Raw genomic sequence first — 25,375 nt, forward strand, 5'->3', positions numbered from 1 at the left:
TTTTTTTTTTTTTTTTTTTTTTTGGTACGGGGGATCGAACTCGGGTCCTTGCACTTGTGAGGCAGGGCACCAAACCACTGAGCTAAATCCCCAGACCTGGTCTAGAATTTATAATCTTCCTGCCTTGGCCTCCCTAATAGCTAGAATTCCAGGTGTGTGCCACCATGTCTGATTTTTTATTTATTTATTTATTTATTTATTTTTGGTACGGGGATCAAACTCCATTCCCTGTGCTTGTGAGGCAGGTGGCTGAACCACTGAGCTAAATCCCCAGCCCTGCCATGTCTGATTTTGATAACAGTTTTGAAACTAATTCCGCTCCTGAAAATTATCCCCAGATGGAGGAACAAACTACAGATACGTGGTTTGTCATAAGGTTTCAAAAAGTTTACTGCTTTAAACTTTGTAAGAAAATGAGAATACACTTCACTAAATGAGCAAAGAATCAGAGAAAGATGTGAAATTCACAGAAATAAGTCCTTACGACGAAGCTCAATGATTGTTAATCTACAATAATTAAGAGTTTTTGGAAGATGGGCTGAAAGTAAAATTTCAGATGAAAATACTGGGAAAAATTAGGAGGGGCAGATAGAAATGAGAGAAAAGTTGCTTGTTTTATGTGCATAATTCTTGAGATAGAAAAACAGTGAATATGCATTTGGTACAAACAAGTCTAGAGAATACGAACACTAAGCAGTGTTGTGCAGCGTTTCTCTTCTCTAATTTTATGCTCGACAATGTAAAAATGTAGTGTTTTGAGACTCAAGACTTAAAGCACTAATTTCCACGGCCTTCGTGGTTTCTGCTGCTGTCTTGAGTGACTGAGTTGGCGATGCTGGTTGTGACTGTGCCATCATGTCCTTTCTGATAGGCCGCATCTACAAGTGCTTGTTTACTGGCTCCGTGAGCTCACTACTGACACTGCCGCTAGACATGCTGTCCACGTGAGTGTTGAACCTGAGCTACTGGAAATGATGCTTCACCATATTCAGAATTTGAAAACTCTGTCTTGTTCCAAAGACAATAATTGATGTTTCTTATCCTAACAGCTACATGTAGGATAACAGAAGTAGCATGCATATATGTACATATATTCTAAAATGAAGTTTTAAAGAACTTTTTTGTAATGGTAGGATGACTTGTTAAATAGGCTATGAAGTTTGAGGTGCCAGGTGTGGTGGTGTACGCCTGTAATCCCAGCACTTGGGAGGCTGAGGCAGGAGGATTGCTGTGAGTTTGAGACCAACCTGGGCTACAAAGTGAGTTCCAGGTCAGTCTCAACTACATAGTGAGACCCTGTCTCAAAAAACAAGACAAAACAAAAATTTGAGGTATGTACTATTATGTTCATATATTGAGATAATTTTAAAATATTTTTTGAGATTATGGAATATGCATGCTAGCCAGGCATTTAGTTCAGTGGTTCTGCTGCCTGCCTCGCAAGCGCAAGGTCCCGAGTTCGATCTCCGGTACCAAAAAAAAAAAAGAAGCATTAATAGTATACACATGCTAAAAACTTGCTCACTGTAGTCATTTTACCACACTTCGGCATTAAGCATCGCCACTTGCCTGTGTAGGCCAGCTCCCCTTTCCTCTGAGCTGATTGGCTGAAGGGCTACCTGAATCACTAGCTACTTCATTAGCTAGTGCTGGACTGGAAAGGACCACTAGAGGCCAGGTGGGGATGGTCAAAGGAAATAAAAACATGATTGATTATTTTTCCTGAGTAGTGTTTTATTTTCTTTATAGAATACATTTTTTTCCTGAGAATTTATTTTTGAATTTTATTTATATCTCAACAGTTCTTTATAGTTTATATCTCAGTTCTTTGGGTCATCTCTAGGCACACTAGGTTAAACAAACCCTCTGAAGTTTAGTGACTTCACACAAATGGCATTTTATTTGCTTGTAATTCTTGATCTCTAAAGTTTGGGCTGGGCTCAGCTGAGCTTTTTATCTGTTACACTTGCTTGGGTCACTCGTGTGTCTTCGTGGGGCCTAGTCATTTACGTTGTCCTGACGATGTAGCTGAGTTCTCCCCTGCCTCATCCTGCACCAGGCTGATTGGAGCCCCCTTTACATGGTGATCTCAGCATCCTCAAGGGTGAGACAGGGAGCTCACGAGCCCTGTCTAGGCTCTGGAGCTTGACATCAGCTCTGGTCCAGGCAGTATGCAAAACCAGCCCCAGCTGAAGCCACAGGGAAAAGGACTGTAGGGTTTGTTACCATTTGAAGTGTCCAAAAAAAAAAAGTGCCCAAAAAGCAGCTGATTTAGCTAGTTGTTCTTATTGCTAAGGGCAAGGAAGAATAGGGCTTATTTTAATCCCAGTCCATCAAAATGTTGTTGTCTGGAGTGCTCCTTAGGAACAAGTGGTTAAGATTGCTCTTTTAATGTAGGAGCCACACCAGTTCAGTTCATGTTTGCACCTGCTAGGCTGAGATCTTCCAGGTTGACCCTTATCAATAGCTTTTCCATGGAGTAAAAAGTCATTCCATTAAAATAGTGTATTTTTAAAGCCTATCAAGATTTTTGAGTTAATCTATTCTGAAATCACAGGCATTAACAGGGAAAGATAAACTTTTTCTTTAGGGAAGAAAAGAACAAGGGCTCTTCCTTTTAACAACATCCCATGCATTTTGATGTATGATTGCTAAAAGAACCATACTTTACTTCTATAGAAGGAAATTCTTAGTATCTGAGAGAGCTACTCACCTTTAGTAAATTCTATAAACTTAATGCTTGGCCTTTGTCAATTATTTGGCTGCTTTTTCACTTGCTGCCTTCTGGCTCTTTGACAGCCATGGACTGTTAATTGCTAGGTCATGCTAGTGTTACTTTATGCTTTGATACAGTAATTCTTACGGGAAAACTGAGCTTCTCCCAAAAATTATGATTTATTTTTCTTGCTACTTTTACAGGTGTTCTTGGAGTCATCGTCTGTGTTTTGTTTGTTCAAACAGGGAAAACCTGTTGGCGGACTGTTTGCAGGGCTGTTTCGTGGTGACATGCACACTGTGTGCGTTCATCAGCCTGGTGTGGCTGCGAGAGCAGATAGTCCACGGGGGAGCCCCGATCTGGTTGGAGCATGCTGCGCCGCCCTTCAACGCTGCAGGGCACCACCAGAATGAGGTAACACCGCTGCTCTGAAACCCGCTTCTTAGGCAGGGTGTGAAAATTATTGTCCCCTCTAAGGTCTAAACTCTTGACACATACTTCATAAATATTCTTGTGCTTTTTTTTTTTAAGCCCCCATAATAGTGGAGATTAAACCTACACTCTGCAGTGACCCACATCCCTAGTCTTGTTTTGTATTTTGAGATGAGGTCTCTGAATTGCCAAAGCTGGCCTTGAATTTGCAGTTTCCTGGCCAAGCTGATTGCTGGGTCTTTTGCCATTTTAAAGGAGGACAGTGGGAAGGTTTGGGGGATTGAAGATGAATATGAGAAATCCTAGGGGTGCTTTTGTGACTTTGCTTCTTTTTTTTTTTTTGGTACCAGGGATTAAACTTGGGTCTTTGTGCTTGTGAGGCAGGCGGAACCACTGAGCTAAGTCCCAGGCCCTTGCCTCTTAATTTTCTTGCTAGATCAGCAGCAGTATTAGAGACCATACCAAAATGCTCTTCCATTCTCTTTGCTTGGAACTGTTTAACCTGAGCTCGGGAGTTAAATATACAATTTCCTAGTTAAGTTTTTCACATGCTTTTCAACATTTAAGGGGGGATGCACCACTTTATCATTTTGTCTTTCCTGTCAAGTGGACATCTTACTAAAAGTAGTAGAAAAATTGAATACCAGTCGTGTAGTTTTTGTTTGTTTTTGTGATGATGTGCTTAGGTGCAAGGGAATTTGGTAGAGCTGTTAAGAGGAGGAGGATACAATGATTTTTAGTATCTTGCTTCCTGAGAACTTATGGTGTTGAAAATGCCACAAATTAGTTACTTAATAAAAAATGAAAATGATTGGTACTTTATAAAATTTTATTATGAGAAAACTGGCCATAAAGTAATCATACTAACTTCATTTTTGTTTTGAGGACTTTCTCCTCTTTCAGCATGCAGATTGAGTTAAAAATCTGTGATTTCTTTTTCTCTACAGAATTCAACTTCTTAAAAAGCATACACAGACAGCAGGCTGTAAAAAATGGCACCATTCTCATCTAAGATTAATCATTGTGTCTCATTTGTACGCGTTAATGCAGCATTGTTTTAAGATCCTCATTAAGTCCATGGTTCTGTGTTTTAACTTAGTGACAGTTGTGTCTTTGCATTTGTTAGGTAGCAGAATTAGGAAGAGCCAGAGGACATTGCATTTGGGGGGCTTATAAAGCAGAAGCAAGAAGCCATTTTAAATGTTGAAAGGACAGTAGAGGAATATGTTTTATATATGTATAAATATTTTTTTCAAAAATATATTTTCATCCCATCCCTAAGTCAATAAAAGCAAGAGGTGGGCTGGGGATTTAGCTCAGTGGCGCTGCACCGGCCTGGCAAGCGCAAGGTCCAGAGTTCCAGCTCCAGTACGGGCTGGGGATCGCAACAAGAAGTGTCATATAAAGAAGACAGTTACAGAATGAAGTATTAAAGATAGCCAGATTTGTAGACCTGCTTTCTATAATGGTTTGTGAAGTCTTAATCCCCATTTGAAACTGAATGAATGCACTATAAACGGAGCTTATGCTCTTACATAAAAAGTTGATCCCAAATTAGATCCATTTGATGACTGACAATAAAGAAAGATGACTGAAAGATGTTTATTTCTGGATCTTAGTAGAGTTTGTGTTTGCTAGTTTGTTTTTCTAGCAAGGAGAGTGATTTGAAAATAGTGTACAACTGAGGCAAGTTAGCTAAAATTTTAACTCTTTTGTCACTTTAGGCTCCAGCAGGAGGAAATGGTGCAGAAAATGCTGCTGCTGAGCAGCCTGCCAACCCACCAGCTGAGAATGCAGTGGTGGGGGAAATCCCGGATGCACAGGATGACCAGGCAGAGGAAGAAGAGGAAGACAACGAGGAGGAAGATGATGCGGGTGTGGAAGATGCAGCAGATGCCAATAATGGAGCTCAGGGTAATGGCTACTTTTTTCCAGACGCTGAGTCCACTTGGAGAGTTGCATTGAGGAGAAAAGGACTACTGGAGTTCTCAAATTTTAGGGTTTTAAAGTTCTGTAATGGTACCATTTTTACTTTCTTTTAGCAAGCTGCCATTTCTGGATATACGTATATAGACATTTTTTTCTATAAGGCAGGAACATTTTGTATATTACAGTCCTCCTGTACTCCATTTGTAGAATGGATAGGAGGAAATTATTTCAGGTGGAATAAATCCTTTTTTAGGGTGTTTGATACACATCTACCTTACTTGCTTTATATCTGTATTGAGTTAGTGCCACTTATATAGCTAAAAAGGAATTCTTGAAGTATATGCTGCAGGTGAGGTGCCACCTAAAGCAACCAATTTTTCATTTTCTAGCTGTGTAAATTTAGAATGTAAGCCAAGATCCAAGGTGGGATCTGCCAGTCAGCCCTCAGCACAGTGCCTTCTCTCTTCTGCCACCACATTTTACCTGCAAAGAGCTGTGTTGTGCAGGGTCCATTGACATGACTGGTGTCTGAGTGTCTCCTTGGGCCAGGCGCTCCCTGACACACTCCCTATGTAGTTGTGGGCCAAACACCTGGTCCCACCTTCGTGGGCTTTCTGGGCTATGGAAGAAGTAGGAAATACCCATTCTGGTGTGTTGCACAGCTCTCTCTGAAGATGCTTCTGAGGAGAGACATAATTTTAAATAAGACTTCCTGGGAAGCTCACTGTAAGTGGGTTTTGAGCTGAGACCTGGAGGGTGAAAAGAAGAAAGCAGTGTAACGGGAGCAGTGCACCTCTGCAGGGAAGCATTCGAGACCCGGAACACTGCTGGCTGCTGCCACCCTCTTGTCAGGTCCCCATCATCTCTTGCTGTGCCCAGTGCAGTGGTCCTCTTTCCATTCTTGCCCCATACGGTTCACATTGCTCTTCTGCCTTTAAAATTTTCTGTGCTTTTCCCACTATACTAAAAATAAAATGAAAGGCAAAGACCAGGTTCCTTATATGATGCGATCCCTTGTCTGCCTTTCTTTTATCGAGTTTATTGGTACATTTTAGGTACACAGTACAGTTACATTCATCATTGGGATCTTGTACCTTTACATGATGTATCTTGGTTCTTATTTTTTTCCCCTTACCCCTGCCCTCTCTTCACTCCCTCCACCCTTCCCTATTTACAAAGATTTTATTTCCATTTTTTCCTTTTTTCATATTTTTTCTTTTCCCTTCCTTCCTTTCCCCTTCCCTTACTCCTTTAGCCCTTTTCTTCCTATTTCACATCAGTTATACAATTTGAACCTTATTTACACTTTTAGTTTTTCACACCAGAGAAACTATTCAGTATTTACACGTGTGTCCTATTTATTTCACTTAAGGGTATGGCCTCAATGTGCATCCATTTAGCTATAAATGACTAGTTTCTCATTCTTTATGGCTGAGTAGTATTCCATTTTATAGAAAAAACACATCTTTATCCACTGTTCAGTTGATGGGCAATTGGGCTGTTTCCAAGTTTTAGCTATTATGAACTGTGCCTCTATAAACATGGAAGCACGTTTATTGCTGTGGTATGATACTTTTAATTCTTTTGGAAAGATACCCAGCAGGGCAATAGCTGGGTCAAATGGGACTTCTAATCCTAGTTGTTTATGGCTGAGAGGTGAGCTGTGTGCACCATGGGGAACCTGGACCCGGACACAATTCACGCTCTGAAGCTACGGACAGATTCTACTCTCCGTCTGCTGCCCCGAACTCAAGATCTATATACCTGCCTTTCATACTTTATCTTCCATGGCCCCCTCCTCACTCAGAATCTTCTAGTCCCCAGATTATTGTCTCCTCAGATCCACCAGATTCACGTCTCACCCAGAGCTATTGAATTCTTCTCCTTCATGTGACCTTTTCTAGTGCTCACCACAGTTTAGGATCACTGTACTTTATATGTTTTGTTTATTTATAGGTATGTATTTATCTGTAGGATTTATTGCCTAGCTGGCAAATATTCATTATAGGAAAATATTAAATATGGCTTAGCTTCTCAACAGCCTGTTAATTAAAAGAGTACATTTTATTACTATAGTTCAGTTTCTATCAGTAATCTTTACTATGCAATTACACCTCCAGATGACATGAATTGGAATGCTTTGGAATGGGACCGAGCTGCAGAAGAGCTTACATGGGAACGAGTGAGTGTCCTGAATTACATTTTAAAATAGGGCATCTTTAGATGTATGTATTACTTTTATAATTACATTTGATGAAAAATAGTTACCAGAGTTTTAATTTCTACAGAAAATTAAATGATACACCATTTGTGATTAAAAAACAATCACACTGATGACTGTTTTTCTGTTTTCTGGCCTTTAATACAAACTGGGCTTCATTTAGGCAATGTTTCACTTGAAAATATTAACTTGGAAAAACTAGATAATGATTTAAATTTAAGAACTATTTTCACATTTCAGTTCACAAAAATAGCTATGTTGACTGGGTCTTTAACGTAAGAATTAAACCCAAGTTGGAATTTATTAGGACTTTATAATCATGTGATTTGGAAGAGAAGTAGACTCAAAGCCAGTCATGGTCCACACCTATACTCCCAGCGACTGGGCTGGGACAGAGTCAGGAGTCTGAGGCGAGCCTGGCAACAGTGAGACCCAGTCTCAAAAAAAGGAGACCTCACTGATCATGGTAAGACAGGAGGATCTTTACCTTCAAGACTGGCCTGGACTACATAGCAAGATCCTGTCTCGGAATGCACACACACACACACATGCAGACTCAAAACATAAAACTCCCGTAAACAAAATTTTCACACTCTGAAAATGATAGTATTGAAAAGTAGAGGATTAAAACTATGGTTAAAGATACCAGAACGATCGGCTGAGGGTATGGCTCAGTGGTAGAATGCTTGTCTAGTTTGCAGAAGGCCTTGGATTCAATTCCCAGCACCAAAAATAAAACCAGGTACTAAAGGAAAACAAGCCTTTTTTGGTAAGAGTAGAAAATCATGTTGCATCTTTTTTGGGTGGTGGGGTACTGGGGATTGCACTCAGGGCCTTGTGCTTGTGAGGCAGATGCAGTGCCACTGAGCTGCATCCTTGGCTCTGTGTTGCATCTTGTACTAATGATTCTTGTTATTTATTTTTAGATGCTAGGACTTGATGGATCACTAGTTTTTCTTGTAAGTAAAACTAATTATCATTATTTTCAATTTAGGATACCTTCTTAATTGGCATTTAAAGAGTAAAGAAAAGCACAGGATTCCAGGCAGTGTCTACAGACATCAGCTTCTACCATCTGGCAAACACAAGGGCCAGTTGTTTGATTCTAGGAATTTGTGAAGGAGTTTTCCTCACAGTCATCCTAGAATTTGGCTGCACTGGGACAACTATTGACACATGGAAGTCAGCATGGTGTGCATGCCGGGGCTCCCCCAGCCTTCTTCATGGCAGTTAGGCTTTTGCCCACACGTCAGAGTCAGGACTAGAAAAGTCCTGTGATCACTAGGGGCAGAGCCATACCCTGCAGCCCACAGCAGTCCCCTGCACGGCCATTTGGAAAGTGTATACAAAGGACATGAGTGCAGTTGTCCCACCACTGGGTTCACTACTAGTATTAAGTGGGCAGGACCGTGACTGCTAAAGTGTTCTCGTGGCCCACTGAATGCCCCAAACTATGGCTCCACTAGCCCTCGAGTTTCTACATCCAAGATGGCATGGCTCCTCTGCTGAAGCCTGGAGGGTCTTGGCCGGCTCCTGGCATCACAGATGAAGCTCGAGTCTGGTGCCTTCAGTCAGGGAATCAGGCACCACAGATGGGGCAACAGCAATGGACGACACTCAGCTCTGCCTTCCACCCCTGGGAAGGCCTGCGGTGAAGCAGGAAGCCCAAGTCTGCACAGGCCCCGTGTCCTATCCCCAGCAGCCACATTGGCAGTGCTGGGGCCGAAAGGAGGTCTTGTCCTAGAGGGGCACAGAAGCACAGCCTCGGCAGATACCCTGGCGGGGAAAAATGTTTATTTTTAATAACAGAAACGGGAAGTAGTTTTCTATGATTATTCAGTAATGTCAAATTTAGTATTTCCTTTTCATATTAAAAGTCAGAATGCCCTTTTGATTCCTTCATATGAAGGAACTCTATTTTATGTATTGAAAATATTAGAAAAATACCTTAAAAGGAACTTACTATGAACTGTTTGGTTTTTTTTATAAAAAGAAAAGCCCAAAGTTTATGGTAGTTAAAAGAACTTGATCTTTAAAATTCATCCTTGCAGTGTTAAGCTGTAGCAGTATAAACAAAACAGCTCTGTGCATTTCCTATTAAGAGCTGCAGTCTGATCTTAGGTTTCTGTGCACTGGCCCCACCCGTGTTGACCCAGGAACGGCTGCAAACCTACAGCCTAGGGTCCAAAGCCGGGGAGAGCAGTGGGAGATGAAGAAAATTGGAGATGAACAAAGGTGTCATTCACAGTTCAGTGGGAATGTGGTATCAGTGAGTTTGTAGTCAAGGTTTGATCACAGTCAGAAAAAAAGGTGTTATTTAGTGACTTACTCATTTATATCCCTATATCTCATATTTCTGAGAGACTCTGAGGTTTGTAAACCCTGGGGATTTGTGTGTCTCATAAATGAATTACAGAAAGTTGAGGCAGTGTTGTTGACCAAAACTCATTCAAATTGGAAATTTGCGTGACTTCATCACTTCATAGTTAATATTTACTGAGTGCCGCTATTTGGTGTTTGAAAGTGAATGAAGCAAGGTGCTGTTCCCAGAGATCCTTCTTCATTTAGTAGAGAGAAAGGAAGATGTGAACCAGGAAGTTGAGAGGTGTGTGTAAAACAGATTCAGTACAAAATGTGTGCCCAGGACACATTGGTCAGATCTTTCTCAGTGGGGGGAGTTTGTCAGCAAGACATTTTAAGAGAAGATAACTTAGAGGTCGAGACGGAAGATTCTGGGGATAGAGTTAGGGAGGTTTTTTTTTTCTTTTAATTGAGTTTATTGGTACTTTTTAAGCGTACAGTACAGTTACATTCATCATTAGGATCTTGTACCTTTACATGACATGTCTTGGTCCTCATTTTTTCCCCATGAGTTTGGGAGTTCTTAAGGCAGAGAAGCTGAAAAAAAACTGAGGCTCCGTGTTAAGTAGTCATTCATACCACCCTGAACATGCCCGACCTAGTCATTTTTTTCCTTAAGGCAAACTTATCACCCTTCCTGCCAATAGGACTTGTGGAAGACTAGGGGACCCAAACAGAGAAATCTGAAAAGAAGTGTGACTGCGTTGACCCCTTGGAAGGGTCCTTCAACTTGATGGTTTGGTGGGACTGGGTATTACTGCCATTGTGGCCTGGAGACTGGTAGAGGGTGTGTGATGTGCCTGGAGGGTATCAGATGGCAGGGTGAGGACTCTTCTGAGAGGGGAGTAAAGAAAGCCAGGGCCTCCCAGGCGGGGCTGGGACTGGAGAACATCCAGAGAGCCTTTCCCAGAGGGAGATGGTGGCCGAGCAGTAGTGACCTTGCTGAAGCCATGAAAACTGAAAGCAGCACTGTCCCGTTACACGACTGTGTTCCTTACAGTCAGGGTGATGCCCACATTTACCTCACTGGGGTCTTTCGTGTTGTTTGACTTCTTGAAAACCTGCGCAGGTGGTGTTGGGATATTTCTACAAAAGAAAATGTTTATAAATTGATTTGTTTCTTCTACATGCAACATTATACACTTTTGGTCTTAGATTTCTGAGCTATCTGATGAAAAATGAAAAGTACATGATCTCAAAATTATAGAGAGAAACTAAGCTATAGCTAAATAGTAAGTGTCAAATTAAATATGTTGAATATGAACTGTTTTTAATGGTTTTTCCCTTTAGGAACATGTCTTCTGGGTGGTGTCTTTAAATACACTGTTCATTCTTGTTTTTGGTAAGTGTTTTTATGTTATTATGGTAGCAACTCAGCTTTCCTAGGAGTCTTGTTGTAGGCTTTTGTTCTATGTGTAAGTCAGGATATTAAGGAATATACAGTACAGGTTTGTGGGCCAGTCCCTGGTAGATTCACTGTGCCTTTTGTCTTGGTGATTGAGTTATTCCCTTCCTTCATAATTTAGTGTGCTACTCAATTACTTTTACTATTAAAAAATGTAATTACTTTTTATTAACAAAGTAAAACTTGGCAAGAAAGGCTTGTGGAAAGAGTAAAAAATGCTTACTCTGAAAATTTTAAGGGCATTTCTTCATTATAGTGCCATTTTTTCTTATCAGAATTTATTAAAATTATCAGAATTATGTTTTAAATTCTTAAGGTTCCCCTTATGTGACATTTTACAGTTGTTTTCTTTGGATGAAGATCCAGATAAGGCCCACACTTTATTTTTAAGCCAAGTCTTAAGTTTGTTTTAATCTGGAATGCTTATTGCTTTGCCCCTCACCCACCCATTTTGCCATTGATTAGTTGATGAGTTTAGAGCCTTGTACACCATGTCATGGTTGATGTCTGCGCAACTGCTTTCTGGATGTCTGCTGTGTCGTCGTGTGTCGTGTGTGTCCCCGTCTCTGAAGGACATCACATTTAAGTTCAATGCATTCGTGACACGTTCTTCCCTGTTCACATTTTGGCATTATATGACATGTGAGAAAGTATCTGATGTGGGCTTAACTATTTTTATCAGCGGACTTGGGAGATACCAGCCCTGGACCTCTCTTCCTAGGTTGCGTTCTCCCTTTACCATGAGGAAATAACCTGTGGGTGCTGCTTCAGTGCCGTGCAACTGGGCAGTGGCCCCGTTCACTCAGGACTGTAGTAGCCCTCAGTGATGCTTGCCTGAGTCACTCATGAGGTGTTGGGAAAGTACAATTGCACGTTCTGTCGTGTTTTATGTTATTGGCTGGCTTTTCTTTAAAAAAGGATTTATTCTTATCAACAAGGACCATTATTTTAACCTGAACTTTGTTGCTCAGGAGAAGCCACACAGATGCTCAGTGTTCCTTTTAACTATCAGTTTCAGAGTAAGAAATTGATGTATTAAATACTTCCATTGCTGTGCTGACTGCTTTCAAAACATAAAATGTGTTTTCTAAGATGTTGCTGTTTTTTCATTTCTGGTTATTTTGGGCTTTCTCTGTTTTGAACATTAAGAACTCATGGATTTGTATATGAGCAACATGTGTTTCTAGTAGTTTTCATTAATTTCTTTTGATGCTCAGCTCATCCCTTCTCTTGGTGTCTCTTGTTTAGAACCCAGCATGGGGTTGTGTGCATGCTAGGCAAGAGCTCTACAACAGCTATATCCCCATTCCTCACGCTGTCCACTCTTAGGCCAGAAACACTGTCAGTCCTCGATAATTTTCTCTTGTTTAGAGAAAATGTCCCAAGTAACAGTACATTTTTGGCCTAGTTCTGGAATCTTCCATCTCCCCAAGAAGCCCTGATTCCTTTTAGTGGGAGGTTGTGTAAAGAGTGTGCATTGTTTTTTTGTTTTGTTTTGTTTTTTGGGGGGTGGTACTGGGGCTTCAACTCGGTACCTTGTGTTTGCAAGGCAGGCAGCGGCACTGAGCTACATCCCCAGGTCTAGTGTTCATTGTTTTGATGCTGCAGTTTTCATTGAGTTTTTTTCCTCCCTTTTAGCATTTTGCCCTTACCACATTGGTCATTTCTCCCTTGTTGGTTTGGGATTTGAAGAACATGTGAGTATAATACTTTTGCAAACTTAATTTTCATTAATTACCCTTGAAGTTGATATTTTCTGAGTAAGTCACAATATTCTTACTTCATTTCTCAGTCTGTCCTCTACAAAGGAATAGTTGCCCAGTGCAATCTTGTTCTTTTCTTTTGATGCTAATGATTGCTAAAGCGAGATAGAAGGTCATATTGCCAGCTAACAAGTGTGCTGTGAAATCCCATAGCACACTCTTCTCCTGCTGGGCGGGCCTGAGGTAGCCTGCAGGAGTTTGCCACAGGCTGACTTTCCACCCACTCTGTGAACTTGTGTGTTCCCTTCTCTCCCCTTTCCCAGTGGACCCTTAGTGCATTTAGAAAAGGAACAGTATGTTGGTGATTTTTTGTTTTTAAAGGAATAGGCTGTCTTGGAATGATAAGCTACATGTCTTTAAAAGAATTTGCTTGAATGTTGACATTTTATCATTCTGTTCTAGAGGTAAATATTTATATGTATTACTACTCCTTTCTGGGGGCTCTAGATGGACTTGGTCTTTTAAGGAAGAGCTGCCTGACTGGGATCTTCTGTTCACTTTGTTTATGCGAGACCTGAGAGCATGTTTAGAAGCTTTCCACTATTAATAGAGCCCTTTGATTCTTGCTGGTTCAAGCAAGAACTCAAAAGGTTCACATCAGTGCTTTGATAAGGAATTGCCACTTGCTATCTGAAACTTAGGAACCAAAGACGATACAGATGGCAGTATTTGTCACCTCTAAATCTTTATTCTCTGTAAGTCAGTGGAACTGACTTGGAGTGGAGGAGTAACTTAAGGAGGCCCTTCTCGTGGGGGAAGAGAGGTAGTTGGCATGTTGCACTGTTGAGGAGGGCTAGAGCAGCCTCCCTTACAGAAGGCAGAGTGCTGGGCTCCAGTGGTCCTGCTTTTGTCAAATTTCATTCACTCTGCTGTCATTTTGGCTCCTTGGGGAGAGTGTTGTTGTTTAATTTTTCCTCTATCCTTTACTGATAAATGCAGTCTGGGTATAGGAGAGTCCAGTTTCCAGAGGTGTCATCTAATTCTATATTGTCTAGCTTTATGTTGCCTGCATGGTTCATGTTTAGTCATTTGGACTGTTTAGTACAGCCATAAAACTAGGCTGTAGGCCATGTACTAAGTAAATTTTTGTTTTGTTATGTTTTATTTTTTAGGTCCAAGCATCTCATTTTGAAGGCCTAATCACAACCATAGTTGGGTATATTCTTTTAGCAATAACACTGATAATCTGTCATGTATCCTTTAATGAATTAATTTGGGTGAGCAGCAACATTCATTCCAAAGTGTGGTTCTCATTAATAACAAAGTTACTTTTTTTCTCCTTGTCCTCTTAAGGGCGAGTGTAGACAAAATGTGAAATAAAGTCTGTCTGAGAAATGTAATCTGAATAGTTACCCCTTCACTGCACCTTCAGATGTTCACTTTTTCCTTAACTAGATGTGTAGGGCCTGGCAACTCTTGTTAAATTTCATAGATCTCGTCGCTTACTGGGAGTCTGCTATATTGTTGTTAAGGTAATTCATATTATAAATTTAAAAAACTAGAAACATTGTCTCCTTCATTTGGGAAATATTGATGATCTTTATTTTTACTTAAGGTCTCTTTGCTAGTGGTGGTAGAAATTGGAGTGTTCCCTCTCATTTGTGGCTGGTGGTTGGATATTTGTTCCCTGGTAAGTCAAACATTTATTATCCTAAACAACAAAGTAAGATCTTTAATCAAAATGCCTGTTTTATTGTAAAATAGTATTCATAAAGTTTTTATTTGCCAATTGGTTTATCATTCTTTTGTTTGAAAATATATAATATGCATTTTTGAAATAGTATCTGTTCTTACGTCATGTAGTTCTGTAGCACTGAAATAGCATTAAGAGAACTGCAGTCCTAGGACAGCATACCTTATGTACATAATGATTATTCACTTCTTAGCAGGTGGAAATGTTCATTTGGCAAAAAATGCAGGTAGTATAGATCTCTCACCTGTCTTCTTTTGGCCTAGGAAATGTTTGATGCTACTCTGAAGGATCGAGAACTGAGCTTCCAGTCAGCCCCAGGCACTACCATGTTCCTGCACTGGCTGGTGGGGATGGTGTATGTGTTCTACTTCGCCTCCTTCATCCTCCTGCTCAGAGAGGTAAGTCCTGTGGGAAATGCTGATGCTGTGCTCTTTTTTGTTTGACCACCAGTCATGCCTCAGAGGCTGGGATGGTTTCCTCATTAAACTGCATTCTTCACTGTTCTGAGAAGGAATAACCAATAGAGAAATTTGGATTGATTGCTTTATTTATTGGTTTTTTGAGACAGGGTCTCACTATGTAGTTGAAACTGACCTGGAACTCACTATGTAGCCCAGGCTGGTCTCGAACTCACAGCGATCCTTGTGCCTCAGCCTCCCGAGTGCTGGGATTACAGGCATGCACCACCACCCCCTTGGATTGATTGTTTTAAACTGTTTTCAGTTGTATGTGTCAAAAATCGACAAGTTATGGGTTTTAAATATGATTACACCAAGAAAGGAAGTGTGAGTACTTGCTTTATTTGGTATGTCTCATTCCCATCTAAAATACACGCTGGGAAGTTTGTATGCTATGAGGCTGTCTCAGACTTCATTCTAGGAACTGTAGTGCTGGAAATAACCCCCAAATGTATGGCTTTGTAGAATTCAGTACATAAAATGGTTTTGAAGGGAGGCATCTTAAGTGCAGGATTGCAGTGTGGGTTTTTATGATTCCAGTTCATTTGCCAGATGGGCACCTTTACTCACCCTGTTCGCAGAATCTGGTCCTTATGAAAGTGAAGATGAAGCAGCTTAGTATTTAATGAATAAAATGTATCTGCCAGACCTCACTGGATGCTGGAAAATAGAAACAAAGGCACCATGCCTGTGAATCCAGCCATCAAACAAGTTTGTTTGCTCTGCTGAGACTGGGGATGGAGAGGTGAGGGCTGGGGGAGGAGCAGGCCAGGGAACAGGGAACCACAGGGCTGAGTGTTGTTCCTGTGGTGCTGCGCTCTTTGAAAGATTTGAGGAGAGAAAGAGGTGGGGCCAGATCTTTCTGAATCACACAGTGTAAGATCTAGTTTTGTTTTTGAGATAAATGATTTCAGATTAAATAGTACAGTGATGGATTTTTAAAAACTGTGATTATATGTGGACTCTAAAACATGTAGTTGAGACTGACCTGGAACTCATTATGTAGCCCAGGGTGGTCTCGAACCCAGTGATCCTCTTGCCTCAGCCTTCCGAGTGCGCCACCTGGACTGGGTGTTTTTATGAGTGAATGATTAAAAGCGTTAAATATCATCAAAACCAGGGCAGACTTCATAAACGTTGTGGTTTAGGGATTTCGTTTTCTGTGAAAACCATATGAATTTTCTGGGACCTATTTGAGATGGCAAAATACTTCTTCAGGTGCTTAAATACAGAGCCTGAAGACATTGGTGAATATTTATAACTTTTAAAATATATTTTCAGGTACTTCGACCTGGTGTCTTATGGTTTCTAAGGAATTTGAATGATCCAGATTTTAACCCAGTTCAGGAAATGATCCACTTGCCCATTTATAGGCATCTCCGAAGATTCATTTTGTCAGTGGTAAGCAGGTCTTTCCATTGTTTTTTTATTTTGTTTTGTTTTGAGACTTGTTAACTGGCTTTTAAATTAAATTTTTAATAGAGCATTTTAGAATTTCTTCCTCATTGGAGAAAGAATTAATGTGGTTAAATCCAAGATTTTCCAAAATGATGTCTTAAATGCAGTGTTGTGCGCTTTGGTGACTTTCATGGATGTAGCTCGGGTCACGTCTTACTGGCTACAGGAGGTTTACTTGGTTGTAGTGGTTCTGTTCCTAGACGGCGAGTTCTCTCTTCTCTCACGTGCCATGCAGTGCTTCTCCCTTGTGCCTGCTGTCTTCGTCCTTATGGCCTAGAGAAGGGAGAGCTTTTTGGTCAGGGCAGCAGCCATCTTAGGGATATGATTTTGCAGAGCAGCCCAAGGTTGAGGGCTGTGGTGGGCACGGGCCTGGGCCAAGAGCGGGCCGAGTATGGGGTCCGCCTCCCACCCACGGAGCTGGCTCTCAGGGCCTCGTCTCTGCCTTCTCCTGCAGATTGTCTTTGGCTCCATCGTCCTCCTGATGCTCTGGCTCCCGATACGGATAATCAAGAGTCTGCTGCCGCATTTCCTCCCCTACAACGTCATGCTTTATAGGTAAGCTATAAACTTTAGAATATGTAGCTTAATAGTTGATTACTGCTGGGAGTTGTTCAGGATACATTAGAGTTGCAGTCACTTCTATAGCTGTTAGAAATCCTCTGACAGTTAACATTTTGTCATTTTCTAGCTCACATAAGCATTGTTTAGTATGTGTTTGTTCATGTTGAAGTGCTTTATTTACCATTTCTAAGAATGTGTTAGTAACATTATCTTTATTTTGAAAAGCACGGTATAAGGATTGAAGCCAAAGGTGCACATTTAATTATGGACTAAAATTAGGGTGTAAAGCTTACAGATGGAAAAACTCATTTTGGTTTAAAATTTCAGTTTATTTAGAAACCTAATCTCAGCTCTTCTTCCCATGTCCTCTTAGTGATTTGCATTATTCCACAGTCACTCTCCCAAATTCAGGCAAATTGAATTTCCTCAAATTACTTCTGAGTCTTTTTTTTTTTTCCTGGTATCAGGATTTGAACTTGGGGCTCACACATCTAGGCAAATGCTTTACTGAGCTATATTGCCGACCTCTGTTATGTCTAGTACTTGTCAGTTCTAATTCCTTTACATCTTTGACTAATCCCCCTTGAGTTACTACCTCCTTAGTCTGGGCCTTCCCTTTTGTCTCCATTTTTTTTTGGAGGGGGGTACTGGGGATCGAACTCAGGTCATTATGCTTGCAAGGTTGGCGGTGGAACCACGAAGCTAAATCCCTGGCCCCCTTGTCTCCATTTGTAATCCTTAACAGTATCTCTAGGTTTTCTAGAAATTTGATCGTATGATTCCTGTTTAAAAGTCATCAGCAGCTGACCTGGTGGTGTAGGGCTCGTCCAAGCACTCAGGAGGCTGAGATGGGGATAATTTGAGCCAGGGAGTTCAGACCATAGTGAGACCACCTCTCAACAAGAAGACAAATAGGCCCGGGGCTTCGGCTCAGTGGTTTTGCTGCCTACCTCGAAAGTGCAGGGGCCCAAGTTTGATCCCCGGTGCCAAAGCAAACAAACAAACAAATAAAACATCAGTGGTTCTTTAATACTTTCCACAATGATACCCAGGCCAGTTAGAATGATGTCCAGAGCTTGGCAAACTCTCAGGCTCCATTCTAGCGCCCCACCAGCATTGTCTGACTTGTGGTCTCCTCTCTGACCGTGCTTACCGCTGTCAGAATTGCCTTACTATTCTCTTCCCATTTTCTGGCAAGCTTTTGGCAGTTTCTTTGAACATCCAGATGACAGTTTTATTTTCCCCTAACGGAGCAACTCCTTCTGCCACTGAGGGTTATTTCCATTGTTGCACATGTGGTCCTGGGTGGGAAGGTTCAGAAAGCTGTTATGTCAAGTCAGATATTCACATTAACCCCGGGAGTGGCACAGAGGAGAAGAGAGTGCAGTGTGGTGTTTCCAGGCTGAGGAGGTGGAAGAGCATGAGCGGGTCTTGGAAGCTGTGCAGGGAGGACAGGTCCTGCGGAGAAAGTGGTGTAGCCTGCTGCTAGTACAGCCAAGTGCGAACCAAGGCCTGACCGCTGGGTCAGTGACATGATGATTTGGTAGCATTCAGGAAGAAACCCTCACTGGCTTTGAGAGAGAGTGGGAGGAGGAATAAAGACAATGAGTGATTTGACACTTCGTTTTAATTCCATTAGATATTTAAGATAGTTGTAATGGAAAAGAGAATCCTCCTTTTAAATCATGGCCTTTTGTCATCATCTCAGTGATGCTCCAGTGAGTGAACTGTCCCTTGAGCTGCTTCTGCTTCAAGTCGTCTTGCCAGCGTTACTGGAGCAGGGACACACGAGGCAGTGGCTGAAGGGGCTTGTGCGAGCGTGGACCGTCACTGCTGGGTACTTGCTGTGAGTACGGGCAGCCCACTCCCTGAGCACGTGCATCATTGCAACAAAGTATGTCCCATGCTTTACTCAGGAAAAGGTAGTTTCAGTCAGTGATAATGTAGTAATATGTACAAGTATACACAGTATTTGTTTAAAATTTTTAATTTTTATCGTTATCAATTCTTTTATGAAAAATTTTGCATATTTTTACCCTCTCAGATTTGCTGCATACCAAGCTTTTATTATGCCATTACACAGGGCAAAATAAAAAAATAACAAAAGTAGCTTATCTTTTAAGAGATTCTAACCTGGTAAATGAGCTTTTAAAGTTACTGATTTCTTCCGTGGAGAAATTGGCAGAAGCAAACATCAAATAGGTTGAGTATGTAGGCTCTCCCACAGTTTAGCTGACAGTAAGTTTAGGAATGGTTACTCTGGAGTAGGCACCAGCACTGAGACCGGAAGTAACTCTGTGTACAGATTCTACCTGGACATGTGCCACCCTTACTAGTACATATTAGGAAAATAAAGTCTCATTCATATCTGCCATTTTCTTCTGGCCTGAAATAAGAATTTTCACTGATACAATTTTGGCACAGGGATCTTCATTCCTATTTACTGGGAGACCAGGAAGAAAATGAGAACAGTGCGAATCAACAAGTGAACAATAACCAGCATGCTCGAAATAACAACGCTATTCCTGTGGTGGGCGAAGGCCTGCATGCAGCCCACCAAGCCATCCTCCAGCAGGGAGGTCCTGTTGGCTTCCAGCCTTACCGCCGGCCTTTAAACTTCCCACTCAGGGTAGGTACTGTGCAGACCTCGCCCAAAGGAGGAGTTTGTTCTATTCAGATTCCTGTTAGCATTGGTGCTATAAGACCGCGCTTAGAACATCACCGTCATGGGCTCTCACCTGGCCGCACAGCTCACCAGCCTTTCTGTATGAAGTATTTGCTGGCCGATGGCTAATATCTTTCTGGACGGGCACTGCCAGCATCCAGGAGTTCTAGCTGTTTGCAGCTATGTGCATTTAGGTTAAATTACAGTTAAATAAAATGTAAAATTCTGGGCCGGGGATTTAGCTCAGTGGTGCTGCCGCCTGCTTTGCAAGTTCAAGGAACTGAGTTCAATCCCTGGCACCAAATAAAAGACCCGAAAACTAAGATGTAAAATCTCTTCACACCAGCCATGTGTTAAGTGCCCAACAGGTGCATGTGACCAGTGACAACTGTGTGAGACAGGGTAGATTGGCATTTCTACTACCACAGAGCGTTCTAGCTGGATAAGCACTGTTGGGTACTAAAAACGTGAATGCTTTACATTTGTAACATTTTGTTTTTACTAATAGCAAGGGCAAACTTAGGGAGGGTATGTTTTATTTTTATGCTCATTGATTACAAAGTATTTGCTTTTTTACTTGTGGAATGTATCTAAATGTATGAAAATGGGCACTTATTTTACTTTGGAGTTTGATTATAGGTAATCTTACCATAATAAAGCGTTCCTTTTGTTTGCTTAGTGCTGTGGACCTATAGTCCTGGATACTGGGGTGGCTGAGTCAGGAAAAACCACTTGAGCCTGGAGTTTAAGGCCAGCCTGGATAGCATATAGCAGGGTTCTGTCTGTTAAAAAAAAAAAAATTGAAAAACTTCCCCCTTTTATGTGAGATTCAGGCAGTGTTTTAGTGGGAGAACTGTGAAGACTGGAGAGCATGGCACCCTGAGTTGCCCAGTGTGTGAACCGTCTCTTTTTGCCTCCTAGATTCTGGTGTTGATTGTCCTCATGTGTGTGACATTGCTGATTGCCAGCCTCATCTGCCTTACCTTACCAGGTAGGAGCTTGTCCTGGTCTGCACCCACCGGCATCAGGATGTTTTAAACAATATCTGATTGTGCAGAAATGTGATACAAACCTGAGATACTTAGCCTTTCATTTTGATGTAGGGTACTGACTGACGGGGGCTCTTCATCTTACTGGACTCACATGTTGGAGCACAGGGAACCCAGTCAAGATATTTGTGCATTCGTTGTAGAAGTAAAGTACCTGTGATCACTCAGTTTCCTTGGTTATTTTACAGTATGGATTTTCAAAAAGTCATGTATGACTGAAGTAATTTTTTCAAATCAGTCTTTGAACATTAATGGTATTGCTTTCCAGTCCATTCATACTGTTGATAGAAAACATTGTAAAGCCAGACTGTTTCCCTTTATTATCTGCTACTCACAAATACTCATTTTCTTTTGGCCTTAAATTTGTTGGAAATTTCAGTTATCAGAGTGTCTTAATCTGACAGATAAGACAACTGCAGTTGACTATGCATAGTAGCTTGTCATCTTCCAGAGGCCAAAGGTAAACGACAAGGCCACAGAGCAGCTTTCCCTTTTACTCACTGTTTAAATCCAGTCAGAAAATTGTAAATCATTCTGCAGGCATTAACTACTTTAGTAATCATTAAGCTAATTTTCAGTTCTATTAGACCTAAGTAGATACTGAGTTTCTTGTTTGTAACACTGACTGAGTATAATTTTATAAATCAAATTTGTATTAAAAATTTTCCCATGAGTTCTAAGGCTGGGAAAGAACAGATAGGAAATTTAAATTCAAGTTTCCAAACAAAACTTTGTTTTTAGTTTAACTGGTAAAAATATTTTCTTTCTTCGCTGTTTCTGCATAATGACTGTTGACCTTAAGACCTTGCACTTAAACTCACTACTGCTCAAATCAGAGCTGTTAAAATGGCAGAACCAGGCTGGGGATTTAGCTCAGTGTTTCTGCTGCCTGCCTCGAACATGCAAGGTTCCGAGTTCGATACCTGGTACCAAACCAAGCAAAATGGTAAAGCCTACTTGACTGAGTGCAGTGTAGAAAACATAATGCTGAAAATATACTTAGCATTTGAAATTGGGCAGTTTTACAGTTTTGGTTTTATGCTCCATTTTCATGTTTTTGCCAGAAATATTTTTTAGGGCCAGGGATTTAGTGATTCCGCCACCTGCCTTGCAAGCACAAGGTCCTGAGTTTGATCCCCGGTACCAAAAAAAAGAAAAGAAAAGAAAAATATTTTTTAAAGTTTAACAAAAGAAGAAAATCTAGTTTTCATACTTGAATTTGTTTTTTTTGTTTGTTTGTTTTTTGAGACAGGGTCTCACTATATAGTTAAGATTGCCTTGAAACTTACTATGTAGCCCAGGCTGGTCTTGAACTCACAGCAATCCTCCTGCCTCAGCCTCCCGAAGAGCTGTGATTACAGGTGTGCGCCACCATGCCTGGCTCACATAGGCTTTTTAGTGTGGCAGTTTACATGTATTTGTCTCTTTATTTAAATTTTTTTTTTGCAGGGCTGGGGATCAAACCCAGGGCTTTGTCCTTGCCAGACAAGCACACTCTCACTGAGCTACACCCCAGCTTTAAAAGAATCATTTTCAGCCGGGCACAGTAGTGTATGCATCTAACCCTGCTCCTCAGGAGGCTAAGGCAGGGGAATGGCAAGTTCAAGGCCAGGCTGGACTCTGTTTTAAGAAGGACTGGGAATGTAGCTGAGTGGTAGAGCTCTTCTCTAGTGTGAGTTCTTGAGCTTAGTTCCCACAACCACAAGGGGAAAGAAATTTATTTCACTCTTAGTTTTGTGAGTTTGCAGGAAGTCTGTAGTCCTCCACATTCTGCTTGCTAAGGTTTGACTCTGCAGCTAGTGGCATTTGACAGCTCTGTGGGAAGAGTGAAGCCTCTGTTTCACAGACACCTCCAGACAGCTGTGCTCTGCTTTGGGTTGGGAAAGGTTATGCTGCTGAGCCCAGTTCCTTAATCTGCAAAGCGGAGGATATGTCTGCGTGGGTGACAGTGCTTGGGAGAGTGGCGAGAGAGTGTGAAGAGCGGTACAGCCTCCGGCTTTTGTAGGTATTCAGACATGAAAAGACCAGGTTAGGAAGGCAGATTATAGGGGGAAAATACAGTAGAAATTTGTTTCTTGTTGTTTATAACTTTATTGAGCAGTAATCAGGTAAAGAGGTTATTAAATTAAATGGTCTTGTCTAAGAGATCATATAGATGCAGCACTGCAGAATTCATTTCTAACAGTTCTTTAGACAGCTCTCATCTGTGTCATGCATTCCAGTACATTTAGATGGTCTTAATATTTTCTCAGGTCCTTTGGCATTCTTTGATTATTGTGACTGAAAATGTTCCTGTTCTATTAAAAGAAGCTTAGTTTTCTGTATTGATGAGTGAGCCATTTGGGAAAATTACTGTATATTAATTGTAATCTTCCTAAATAGTGAAAGTGTTGACAGTACAAATAATGGAAAAGACATTTCCTACCTTTATCCCATGTGTGCATAATTGTTTCAGCTGATGATAAAAACAGTACAAACCTGGGGCTGGGGATTTAGCTCAGTGGTTCCGCCTCCTGCCTTGAAAGCGCAAGGTCCCGAGTTCTATCCCCAGTACTAAAAACAAACAAACAAACAAACAAAAAACAGTGCAAACAACAACCCCCTCAAGGCTTTTCAGGCTGGAAAGAACCAGTAATTAATTGTAACATATCAGAATTCACATCCCCAGAGGATTTGTCCCTGCTGAGTGCCTCTTATGAGAGGTTGGGCACAATTAATGAAATAATTGTATACTCTAAAGAGTGGGGTTTTGTTTGTTTGTTTTTGGGGTTTTTTTGCCTGTTGTGGTGGCAATGCCTGTAAACTCAATACTTGGGAGGCTGAGGCAGGAGGAGTGCCATGAGTTTGAGGCCAGTCTGGGCTACGTAGCAAGACCCTGCCCCCCCACCAGTGTTGAAATAATTGTATACTCTAAAGAGTGGGGTTTTGTTTGTTTGTTTTTGGGGTTTTTTTGCCTGTTGTGGTGGCAATGCCTGTAAACTCAATACTTGGGAGGCTGAGGCAGGAGGAGTGCCATGAGTTTGAGGCCAGTCTGGGCTACGTAGCAAGACCCTGCCCCCCCCCACGAGTGTTTTGTTTTGTTTTGTTTTAGTACTATGATTCCACTCGTAGACCATCAAGGCTGTGGTTCTCTTCACCTAGCCACACAGCTCACCAGCCTTTCTGTTTGCAGTATTTGCTGGCCGTTGGCTAATGTCGTTCTGGACGGGCACTGCCAAGATCCACGAGCTCTACACGGCTGCTTGTGGTCTCTATGTGTGCTGGCTCACCATACGGGCTGTGACGGTGCTGGTGGCATGGATGCCCCAGGGTCGCAGAGTGATCTTCCAGAAGGTGAAAGAGTGGGCTCTCATGGTAAGTACAGACTTGTTGGATTGGAGTCGGGAGGTCCTTCTAGTCCTTCCTCTACCTTCCTTTCACTTCTGTTTGTCTCCTCACTATGGCCAGTGGTTCCAGGAGAGAGTGTTCGGGTCATTGTTCATGCCTTTACGTTTGTATAATCACCTCTAATTTTATGTTTAAATTTACATTTTGATTTCACTTAAAGTTTACCTGATTAATAGTAATATTGGAAGAAAAATATGAAACCTTTTAACATGTTTACTTTTTGGATTTTAGAATATGGTACAGATTTATGGCATACTGTGTGATAATTTCATGCCTGGCTACAGTGTAACAATGAAATCAGGGTAGTCCACATTTCCTTCTATGTATAACATTATGTGTTAGGAAAATCCATTTTTTTATAGTGAGATTCATTATAAATTATCAGTGGAGGGATTCAGCTGCTATTTAACCCTTAAGGTTGTGAGACACCTAAGTATATTTAAAATACCAGCCTCATAAGCGCAAGGTCCAAAGTTTGATACCCGGTACTAAAAAAGAAATTAAAATACTGAAACCAGCTAATTCCACCTCTCCTTTGATGCTCTTCTTTACAACCACAAGTAGCCATGCAGAGAAGCAAGTGTTATGTCCTTTGTACGGTGCCTCTGGCTGCTTGTTGACACAGAGGTACCCCTGCGGCCTCCCTAAATAAGTATGGGGTCATCTGGCTCGAAGCCACATTACAGGCTGCTCTTTCTCAGTGTCAGCTGTCTTCGCTTTGCCGCTTAGTGTGAATTCTAGAGCTGTTCTTTCTCGTGCCCGAGCCCCTGTTGCTAAATGGCCACTGTATTGGACTAGCAGATGGAGGAGGTGTCCTCCTCATCGTGAGTTCTCTTGGACCAGGCTGGTCAGGCTTATTGATTACTTAGGGTTATGCAGAGCCCTTCCCTTCCTTTCCACCTCAGAGGGGCAGGTCAGCAGCACATGCTGTAGGCCCCTTGGATCAGGGGTCTCAGCTGGTCAGTGGTTTTTCTTGCCAACAGCAGCCTAATCCTGAGAGTAGACTTGTGAGAAAAACACAGCCACTTGGTTAACATAGAGTAAAATGAATTTGTGTAATCCTTTCTGCAGTGACAGTTCATAGACCTTTCAGGTTCTTGTATAGTTTGAGCTCTTATATATTCAAGACATTTTATTGAAATATGCAATACAGAAAGATGTAAGTTATTTAAAATAATGTAGTACTTTAGGTATCAGGTCCAGGTGGAAAAATAAACCATGGAAAGAGTGCAGAGTGTGTGACTGTCAGGACAATCCTCTGTGATGACATAGCCTCT

General features: G+C 41.4%; 1 protein-coding gene across 4 annotated transcripts in view; it reads left to right on the forward strand.

The window, feature by feature from the left end:
* The window catches only part of Marchf6 (membrane associated ring-CH-type finger 6), a 64,434-nt gene that overhangs the window by 21,925 nt on the left and 17,134 nt on the right, over positions 1-25,375 (forward strand). For 3 of the 4 annotated variants that reach the window (XM_019205769.2, XM_019205767.1, XM_019205772.1), the window contains exons 5-21: positions 872-944; positions 2,920-3,130; positions 4,873-5,062; positions 7,198-7,259; positions 8,225-8,257; positions 10,950-11,001; positions 12,703-12,761; positions 13,940-14,020; positions 14,231-14,299; positions 14,383-14,457; positions 14,784-14,918; positions 16,260-16,379; positions 16,891-16,991; positions 18,706-18,843; positions 19,422-19,626; positions 20,584-20,653; positions 23,884-24,065. In XM_019205769.2, the coding sequence (XP_019061314.1) occupies positions 872-944; positions 2,920-3,130; positions 4,873-5,062; positions 7,198-7,259; positions 8,225-8,257; positions 10,950-11,001; positions 12,703-12,761; positions 13,940-14,020; positions 14,231-14,299; positions 14,383-14,457; positions 14,784-14,918; positions 16,260-16,379; positions 16,891-16,991; positions 18,706-18,843; positions 19,422-19,626; positions 20,584-20,653; positions 23,884-24,065 (1,856 nt within the window). The remainder of the gene's footprint in view (positions 1-871; positions 945-2,919; positions 3,131-4,872; positions 5,063-7,197; positions 7,260-8,224; positions 8,258-10,949; positions 11,002-12,702; positions 12,762-13,939; positions 14,021-14,230; positions 14,300-14,382; positions 14,458-14,783; positions 14,919-16,259; positions 16,380-16,890; positions 16,992-18,705; positions 18,844-19,421; positions 19,627-20,583; positions 20,654-23,883; positions 24,066-25,375) is intronic. The other variant, XM_010612138.2, reaches the window with a different exon arrangement.

The sequence above is a fragment of the Fukomys damarensis genome, unplaced genomic scaffold, assembly GCF_012274545.1.
Source record: "Fukomys damarensis isolate Sample0158 unplaced genomic scaffold, DMR_v1.0_HiC HiC_scaffold_1, whole genome shotgun sequence".
In the NCBI taxonomy this organism is placed as follows: domain Eukaryota; kingdom Metazoa; phylum Chordata; class Mammalia; order Rodentia; family Bathyergidae; genus Fukomys; species Fukomys damarensis.